Source organism: Oratosquilla oratoria, unplaced genomic scaffold (assembly GCF_046742065.1).
Source record: "Oratosquilla oratoria isolate Oo_2021 unplaced genomic scaffold, ASM4674206v1 SCAFFOLD51, whole genome shotgun sequence".
Taxonomy (NCBI): Eukaryota; Metazoa; Arthropoda; class Malacostraca; order Stomatopoda; family Squillidae; genus Oratosquilla; species Oratosquilla oratoria.
Genome location: NW_027467715.1, coordinates 934,206 through 944,122, shown reverse-complemented (window position 1 = coordinate 944,122; position 9,917 = coordinate 934,206). Strand labels below are relative to the sequence as shown.

Genomic DNA, 9,917 nt, shown 5'->3' with positions numbered 1-9,917 from the left:
TGTATATATTGTTTAATATCTGGCACAATGGTCCATTTCTAATCACTCTTTGGACTCTTTCCAAAGAATTCCTCATTAATTACATGTGATATTTTTCAGTACCAAATTTTTCACATAAATGGTTTAAAACTTAATACAAGCACAGCAATTCATCCAAAATACTTGTGCTTATAATAATTATTGCTTTGAATTTCACTGACTGGAGACCTGTTGCACTATAGCAGAGAGCAATTAAGGACCCTTAGGTTTCTCCGAGAAGAAACCTTGGACTGTTGCCTTAGGTTATCTATATTAATAAGATCTCTTTCTATGTGACAATCTAAGAGAAGGAGAGCAGTTACCAGTTATTAGCTTTTCCTCTACATTTTCTGCACGTGAAAACGGTTAAGAAAAGACAACTGAAATTGGAAAAAAAAAAAAAAAGATCTTGGGCCTAGTTTGGAGACCAAGTGTTGGCTCCAAGAATGAGGGTGTTGATACCATTTGAAAGAAATAATTCTCTCCATTGTCCATCGTACACGACCACTGTGTGCAAGATATATTTGTAGTGGAAGCCTCAGTTTCCTGCAAGAGAGACCTGGGGGAACAGATTGAGCGACTGATACATTTGTGCTTCAACAGAATTAACCAAAATAAAATTAAGTGGTACTGTAACAACATATATACATACATCTCTCTTTATACCAAAAGCCTTTTTTCCCTTTATAAGGGAGGCAGCTACATACATACATTCACCCATACAAGTCTTTTCCCTCTTATAAAGGGAGGTGATAGTCAAAGCATACATCCATTCTACACATCAACACCATATACAAGATATAAAAAGTCTTGCTGTTACAACATCACAATTATAAAAAGATATATAAACTCACAATATAATAAATCATTTGGTCTGACACTACTTTCATCTTGTTGTCACTTGCATTCCAACATAACTGATGCATATGTTGCTGTAGTTGTAAATACAATAATGAAAATAAAGTATAATACACTAGAGGGTATTTCTAAAGTACTGCTCTTTACTAACCATACCAGGCGTTAAAACTGTAGTTACAATAGGCAACAACTAACTGAATTGATTGACAAATGCACATAAACACACATGGGGCCTACTTAAAGCCAGACGGCATCATTGTTTGTAAACTTCCATTTTTAATATCACACTCGGTTCACTATATCAGTGGGTGGTTCAAAAGGAATGTGGAGTTCGTTCTGAGAGTTTACTGTACATGTGAAATTATTTGTTTACATAAAAGTGAGCATGGACTGAATACTGTTGTTACATAATACCTTATCAAAACAGCATCAGCAATCATTTCCATATCATAGAAAACAACTGTTATCCACACAGGGAATGCACTGGGAAAGAATTTACCTAATACTCAGTAAATGGAATAACAGTGATATCTTCATAAATTATGAAAATTATAAAAAAAAAAAAAAAAAAAAATTAATCTAACTTTTCAGGCACAATTCCTTAATCAAATGAAATATAAGAACTAATCATAACTGGTTTCTCTATAATTTCATGTATTTTATTAATTTCATACATTAATCTCAAGCATTAAAACTCACTACTAATATCTTTGAAAGTTTCATTACACAATATGTGTATATGGAATAATGACATTAATGCATTGTTGTGAATAAATAAATACTATGAATTATGAAATGTAACCATTAAACCTGAAGAATACCTATACTGTCTTTCTTGCCATAATGACTTATTCTAGGACTAAAGTATCTTTGTATAAATATGAACAATTTCTGCAGAGTAATTATAAAGGATAAAGGTCTATCCTTGAAGTTCTTAGCATAAATACTTATGTATATTCCTATGACTACAAGCAAACCTCCCCACAAGTACCTGGAAATGAAAAAATAACAATTAATTTGAGATCTTGTATATAAATAAAGACTGTAAATTGTTTTCCCTGTGGTAGGGGAAAAGAATACTGCCATCAAGTATTTCCACTTGGATCGTAAGAGGCGAGAAGAAAGGGACGGGGAGTGGGACTAGGCATCCTTCTCCTTGTAGCCCCACAGGGGACATTCCTAAAAGAAAAAGTAAAGGCATAAGAGGGTCTGGGAGTTTTCCGACCAGCACCCTAAGGTTTGGGTTTTTTAATGTGCGTGGATGTGGTACAGATGAGAGTAAAAGGGAAGAGATAGGTAGTATGTTTGTGAGAAGAAAGATGGATGTGTTGGCTTTGAGTGAAACTAAGTTGAAAGGGAAGGGTGAGTGTAAGTGGGAGGTTATCAGGAGTGAAGAGAGGGCGAGGGAGGGAAGGGGTGGCTATTCTAGTAAGTGAAGAGATAGGTAAACATGTAGTGGAGTGGAAGGAGGTTTCCTCAAGGATAATGTGGATGAAGGTGAAACTGGGAAAGGCGATGTGGGTCTTTGTAGGTGCATATGGGCCTGGCAGTGATAAGAGTGTAGATGAAAGGGAGGCCTTTTGGATAGATTTAAATGAGTGCATAGAGGATTTAGGGAGAAATGTCAATGTAATAGAACTGGGAGACCTTAATGCTAGGGTAGGAAATGGCTCAATTGATGGAGTGGTTGGGAAATGTGGAGTTCCAGGAAAGAATCGTAGTGGAGAGTTGATGGTGGAAATGTGTCTAGAAAGAGAGTTGATGATAGCAAATACAGTGTTTTGGAAGAAAGTCAAGCATAAGTACACATGGGAGAGGGTGGTTGATAGAAGGGTGGTAGAGCGTTGATGGATTATGTAGTGGTAAATAGGACTATGATAGGAAGAGTTAAGGATGTACAAGTGCTAAGGGGAGAGGGTGGGGGAATATCAGATCATTTTTTGGTGGAAGGTAAGTTGAGAGTGGAGGATAGATGGAGAAAGAGGAAAGGGACAAAAGATAAGGAGGTGCTTAGAGTGAACTCTTTAAATAAAAAGGAGGAGTATAAGAAGAAGCTAAAGGAGGAGTGGGAGGGAGTGAAGGATCGAGTAGAGCTAGCTGTGGAGGAGGAATGGGGATGGTTCAAGGAGGGAGTCACAAAGTATGCAAAGATGGTGTGTGGAACAAGAAGGACAGGAGGAAATAGAAGGAAGGGTAGTGAATGGTGGGATAAGGAAACAAAGAAGGTTGTAGAAGAGAAGAAGCGAGCTTTCACAGATTGGTTACAAAATAGGACGAGGGAGTCATATGAGAGGTACAAAGAAAAGAAAAGAGAAGTAAAGTAAAAGGTAAAGGAGGCAAAGAGGAGAGCAGATGTGAAGTGGGGTATGAGTATGGCAGAAAATTTTGAAAGTTATAAAAAGATGTTTTGGAAAGAAATTAAGAGAGGAAGAGGAGGCAAATCAAGTAGAGAAGAAAAGGTAAAAGATGCAGATGGAGAGATGATAATGGAAGAGAAGGCAGTAAGGGGAGGATGGTCAGAATATTTTAGGGAGTTGCTAAATGTGAAGGAGGATAGGGAGGGAAAGATAGTTGCAGTGGGAAATGCTAAGAAAATGAGAGTGATGAGTGAGGAAAATGGAGGAGAAATAAGGAAGGATAAAGTGAAGGCAGTTGTTAAGATGATGAAAGCAGGTAAGGCACCTGGTCTGGATGGATGCCATGCAGAATGTCTAAAAAAAGGAGGTACAGTGATGGTGGACTGGCTGGTAAGGTTATTTAATGTTTGCTGGAGAGAGGGTAGAGTGCCGGAGGACTGGAGGAGTGCCTGTATAGTTCCACTTTACAAGGGAAAAGGGGACAAGTGTGAATGTAGTAGAGGGATTAGCTTGTTAAGTGTAGTGTGGAAGGCTTATGGGAGGATCTTGATTGAGAGGATTACGAGAGGAACAGAGGAAGTAATTGGTGAGGAACAGTGTGGATTTAGGATGGGTAGAGGTTGTGTAGATCAGATCTTTGTGGTAAGACAAATATGTGAGAAAGCTATAGGAAAGGGGAAGGATGTTTTTTGGGCTTTTATGGATCTGGATAAGGCTTATGATAGGGTAGACAGAAAGGCACTGTGGGAGGTTATGCAGATATATGGGATAGGAGGAAAGCTTCTAGGAGCTGTCAAGAGTTTTTATGAGAGTAGTAGAGCTTGTGTCAGGATTAGAAATGGAGAGAGTGAGTGGTTCGAGGTAAAGGTGGGACTTCATCAAGGATGCGTTATGTTGCCCTGGCTGTTCAACTTATACATGGATGGGGTAGTGCGAGAGGTAAATGCAAGGGTAGTGAGTCAGGGATTGGAGATGGTTAAAGAAAATGGAGAAAAGTGGGAGGTGAGCCAGCTGTTGTTTGCTGACGACACTAAGCTTGTGGCAGGATCAGAGGAGGGACCGAGGAAGTTGGTGACAGTTTGGGAGAGTGTGTGATAGAAGAAAGCTAAAGATAAATGTGGGTAAAAATAAGGTGATGAGATGTACAAGGGGTGAAAGTGGCAGTAGACTGGAAGTGAGCATTAAGGGAGAGCGACTGGAGGAAGTGGATAGCTTTAGATACTTGGGTGCAAATGTGGCAGGAAAAGGTGGAGTGAAGGTGGAGGTAGAATGTAGATTGAGAGAAGCGAGTAAATGCCTTGGTGGATTGAAGAGTATAATGAGGAATAGACATTTGGGAATGGATGCTAAGAGGAGACTGTATGAAGGAGTGATTGTGCCAACAGCACTGTATGGGGCAGAAACATGTTACATAAGAGAGGAGTTTGAATGTGTTTGAGATGAGGTGTCTGAGAAGTATGATGGGGGTTACTAGGCTAGATAGAGTGAGAAATGAGGAGGTGAGGAGAAGAACGGGGGTGGAAAGGGAGTTGGGAGATAGGGTTGATGAAAGAGTATTAGGATGGTTTGGACACATGGAAAGAATGAGTGAAGAAAGACTAGTAAAAGAGGTATGGAAGGCAGATGTGGAAGGAGTGAACATGAGGGGACGTCCTAGGATGAGGTGGATGGATGGGGTGAAGGGGGCTTTGGGGAAGAGGGGAATGTCTGTTGAGGAAGGACGGGAGAGGACAGAAGACTGGGGTGAATGGAGAATGGTTGTATATGGATGATGTTGTGATGCATCAGGTGGAATGGACGGGGGGATGGGGGGTAAGGTAGTATGTGTGAGCAAAATTTGACGCAGCCCGGAGGGATTTCTCCCTGTCTTCTTCTTTTATGCACGAGGGGATGGAGAGGGGGGGTCGCCGATTTAATGAAGCGGCCTTGCTGTGGATGTGCTGCGTCTTGCGACACTGTTTCTGACCCAGGGCAGTGGACAAGGTGCAGGGATGACCCGTCATCCAGGAGGTGCTAAGATAAGAGGGAGGGTGGAGGGGTGTGGAGTGTATTCAGGGATGGAATGGGTGGGAATGATTTTATGCCTTTTCCTTTTTGGCTACCTCCCTTGTAAGGGGGAAAAAGCCTTGGTATATGTATGTAAATTGTTAAAAAATATATATATACTTATTAAATGAAGTGACCTTGCTGTGTCATGTTATATTGCTTCTAACCCAGGGCAATGGGCAAGATGCAGGGATGACTTGTCATCCATGAGGAGCCAAGGAAAGAGGAAGGGAGGGTTGCTGAATGGGAGTGGAGTGGATTTATGCCTTTGACTTTGGCTACTTTCCTTGTAAGCGGGAAAACCCATTGATATATGCATGCATGTATATATAATTTTTTCTACTTATATTGTTACCTATTAACCCCTTCCATACGGTGCCGCACACGTAGGCGTCATGGGGAGCGAGTGTATTCACGAGGCTGCCATATCGGCGTCTTGATTATATTTATTGTAGTCGCCCCTCCATAATGACATTCTTTCTAATTCTTTTGTAGTCGCATTTTCTATGGTTATCAAAATTCACGGGTGAAGAGAGAACGATCGATATAAGCGGTGACTATATTTTATGATGCGAGTATTATTACGACACGTCGTACGGCTGGCATTGGCTGCTGCCACCGAGATCTAAGTCCATGACGCCTACATGTGCGGCACCGTATGGAAGGGGTTAAGCAAGGTAGCTAAGCATTTTCAAACACTTTCTTTCCCACTACACATGTCCCTTTGTTCCTTCCTACATATACCCTCTGAAAATTTTCCAAGTAATGTGCCCAGTTCATTCCTACTGTACCCCTCTCATGAACAGGTTGTCACTTTAGTTGATACATTCTACATTCTTTTTTAAAATCTCCTGGAAGAGACATCTAAGGCATTGGGCTGACTGACTGATTTGTCTCCAAATCACTCTATATGGTGTGCACATTTTTGCTTGCTTGACATTCTCACCATAAGCTCTTATCAATTTATTTACAAACTTTTTCCTTGGTCTTCTTGTTTTCATTCCTGGCCCCTCTAATTCATTTTTTACATATAAATCTATCTATATACCAAGGACTTTTCCCCCTTACAAAGGAGGTAGCGAAGTCAACAGTCACGTAACCACTCCCATCCACCACCCTTTCCTCCCTCTCATCTCAGCTCCTCCTGGATGAAGGGTCATCCCTGTCTCCTGCCCATTGCCCTGGGTCAGAAGCAATCCAGCAAGACTGCACACCCACAGCAAGGGCACTTCACACTATTGGTGAACCCCCCCCCCTCTTAGTCCCTCATGCAGAAAATAGAAAAGACAGGGAGATATCTCTTTGGGTTGCATCAAAATAGCATTCACACATAACCACTCACTACCACACCCCTCATCCCCTCCCTTCTTTGCATCACAGTATCATATATATACAGCCATTCTCCACTCACTCCTATCTCCTGCCTTCTCCCTTCCTTGCTCAACAGACTTTCCTCTCTTGCTAACAGCCCCTCTCACCCCATCCATCCATCTCATCCTCAGTTGTCCCCTCAAGTTCACTCCATCAACCTCTGCCTTCCACACTTTTTACTAATCTTTTAATTTTTTTCACTCATTCTTTCCATGTGTCCAAACCATCCCAATAGCCTTTCATCAGTCCTATCTGCAATATATACAAATATATATAAATAAAGCAATAAAATTCAAACATCACATGTAAAGGTTTACATAATTTCATGATGAACTTCCAAATACCAAAAGGCCTTTCCCTCCCCCTATAACAGAGATGGCTGACACAAATTATTCACCCACTATACACCCATCCAAAAATTCACTGTCACTTCCATCTTAGCATCCTGAAGATGAAAGGTCCTTGTTCCTTGTCACACTGTTTGGGTCTGAGGCAATACTGTAGGTCTTTTGGTATATGTTTGTTCATTTGATGAACTATGATATAAAATAAAATACTTACTGCAGTGTAAATGGTTTGGCAAACAGAAAGAAGGACAGGCAGATAGTCACTGCCTTCCGGCATGTAGTGACTGTCACTGCAACCAAAGCTCCAAACTGTGAGACCAATTGTAGCACCACTTGAACTCCACAGAAACCAGCTAAAGAGAAAAGGGATGCTCTTCCATACACTTCCCATGGATGCTGTCAGGAATAAGGAGGTATTTTGTCACAATTATACATATATATGCCCATCTAGGGTATTGGTCCCGTCTGTGTACTGGCTGCATGTTATTGTGGCAAAGTAACATGCAGTTGATACTTTAGGGTCTATATGGGACACCCCTATGGACCAGAGCCACACATCATTTTGTCTGTGATAGAGGAAGACTCTGTTCATAGAGAAATGATGACACTTTTATTATACTGCAACTGTCCCTCCATTATGCTGTCCCCCAACCCCTTGTTACTGTCCTGTACCATTTCTTTGAATATTCATTTCCTTTTTTTTGCCTACCCTGTGGTGGGGGAAAAGAATGCTACCACCAAGTCTTTCCACTTGAGTTGTAAGAGGCGACAAAAAATGGGACAGGGGATAGGACTAGGAATCCTTTTACCTATAGCCCCAAAGGGGACATTCCTAAAAAAAGTAAAGGCATAAGAGGATCTAGGAGTTTTCCAACCAGTACCTTAAGGTTTGGGTCTTTTAATGTGCGTGGATGTGGTACAGATGAGAGTAAAAGGGAAGAGATAGGCAGTATGTTTGTGAGAAGAAAGATGGATGTGTTGGCATTGAGTGAAACTAAGTTGAAAGGGAGGGGTGAGTATGAGTTTGGGAGTGTAGTTGGGAGGTTTTCAGGAGTGAGGAAGGGACAAGGGAGAGAAGGGATGGCTATACTAGTAAGTGAAGAGATAGGAAAGCATGTAGTGGAGTGGAAGGGGGTTTCTTCAAGGTTGATGTGGATGAAGGTGAAGCTGGGAAGGGAGATGTGGGTCTTTGTAAGTGCGTATGGGCCTGGTAGTGAGAAGAGCATAGAGGAAAGGGAGGCTTTTTGGATAGATTTAAATGAGTGCATAGAGGGATTAGGAAGAAATGTCAATGTAGTTGTATTGGGAGACCTTAATGCTAGGGTAGGAAATAAACCAAAAGATGGAGTGACTGGGAAGTATGGAGTTCCAGGAAAGAATCATAGTGGAGAGTTGATGGTGGAGATGTGTCTCGAAAAAGAGTTGATGATAGCAAATACAGTGTTTAGGAAGAAATTCAAGCATAAGTACACATGGGAGAGGGTGGTGGATGGAAGGGTGGCAGACAGCGTTAATGGACTATGTAGTGGTGACCAGGAGTATGGTAGGAAGAGTTAAGGATGTACATGTTCTAAGGGGAGAGAGTGGGGGAATATCAGATCATTTCCTGGTGGAAGGTAAATTGAGAGTGGACAATAGGTGGAAAAAGAGGAAAAGGGCAGAAGGTATGGAGGTTCTTAGAGTGAACTGCTTAAATGAGGAAAAAAACGAGAATGAGTATAAGAAGAAGTTAAGAGAGTGGGAGAGAGTAAAGGATAGAGTAGAACTAGGAGTGGAGGAGGAATGGGGATGGTTCAAGGAGGGAGTCATAAGGTGTGCAAAGATGGTGTGTGGAACAAGGAGGACGGGAGAAAATAGAAGGAAGGGTAGTGAGTGGTGGGATGAGGAAGCAAGAAGGGTGTAGAAGAGAAGAAGAAGGCTTTCATAGATTGGTTACAAATTAGGATGAGGGAATCGTATGAGAAGTACAGAGTAAAGAGAAGAGAAATACAGTATAAGATAAAGGAGGCAAAGAAGAGAGCAGATGTGAAATGGGGTAAGAGTATGACAGAAAATTTTGAAAGTAATAAAAAGATGATTTGGAAAGAAATTAAAAGATGAAGAGGAGGCGAATCAAGTAGAGAAGAAAAGGTAAAAGGTGCAGATGAAAAGATGATAATGAAAGAGAGGGCAGTGAGGGGAAGGTGGGCAGAGTATCTTAGGAAGTTGCTAAATGTGAAGGAGGATAGGGAGGGAAAGGTAGTTGCAGTGGGAAGCACTAAGAAAATGAGGGTGATGAGTTAGGAAAATAGAGGAGAAATAAGGAAAGATGAAATGAAAACAGTTGTTAAGATGATGAGAGCAGGTAAGGCAGCTGGGTTGGATGGATGCCATGAAGAATGTCTGAAAAAAGGAGGTACAGTTACGGTGGACTGGCTGGTTAATTTATTTAATGTTTGTTTAAGAGAGGGTAGAGTGCTGGAGGACTGGAGGAGTGCCTGTATAGTTCCACTTTACAAGGGAAAGGGGGACAAGTGTGAGTGTAGTAGTTTCAGAGGGATCAGCTTGTTGAGTGTAGTTGGGAAGGCTTATGGGAGGGTCTTCACTGAAAGGATTAGGAGAGGAACAGAGGGAGTAATTGGTGTGTAACAGTGTGGTTTTAGGACAGGTAGGGGTTGTGTAGATCAGATTTTTGTGGTAAGACAGATATGTGAGAAAGCTATAGGAAAAGGTAAGGATGTTTTTTTTTTTTTCTATGGATTTGGAAAAGGCTTATGACAGGGTTGACAGAAAGGCACTGTGGTAAGTATTGCAAATATATGTGATAGGAGGAAAACTGTTAAGAGCAGTCAAGACTTTTTATGAGAGTAGTAGAGCTTCTGTTAGGATTAGAAATGGAGAGAATGAATGGTTCGAGGTAAAGGTGAGACTTCGTCAGGGA

The 9,917-nt window shown here is 41.3% G+C and overlaps 1 protein-coding gene across 1 annotated transcript; it reads right to left on the bottom strand.

Moving 5' to 3' along the window:
- Positions 1 to 7,393, bottom strand: Papst2 (adenosine 3'-phospho 5'-phosphosulfate transporter 2; the record flags this gene model as incomplete). The annotated part of the gene is given in 2 exon segments (XM_076182183.1): positions 1 to 1,867; positions 7,212 to 7,393. Coding segments are annotated over 2 exon segments (369 nt in total), but the record flags the coding sequence as incomplete, so codon positions are not given.
- Positions 7,394 to 9,917: the final 2,524 nt, after the last annotated feature.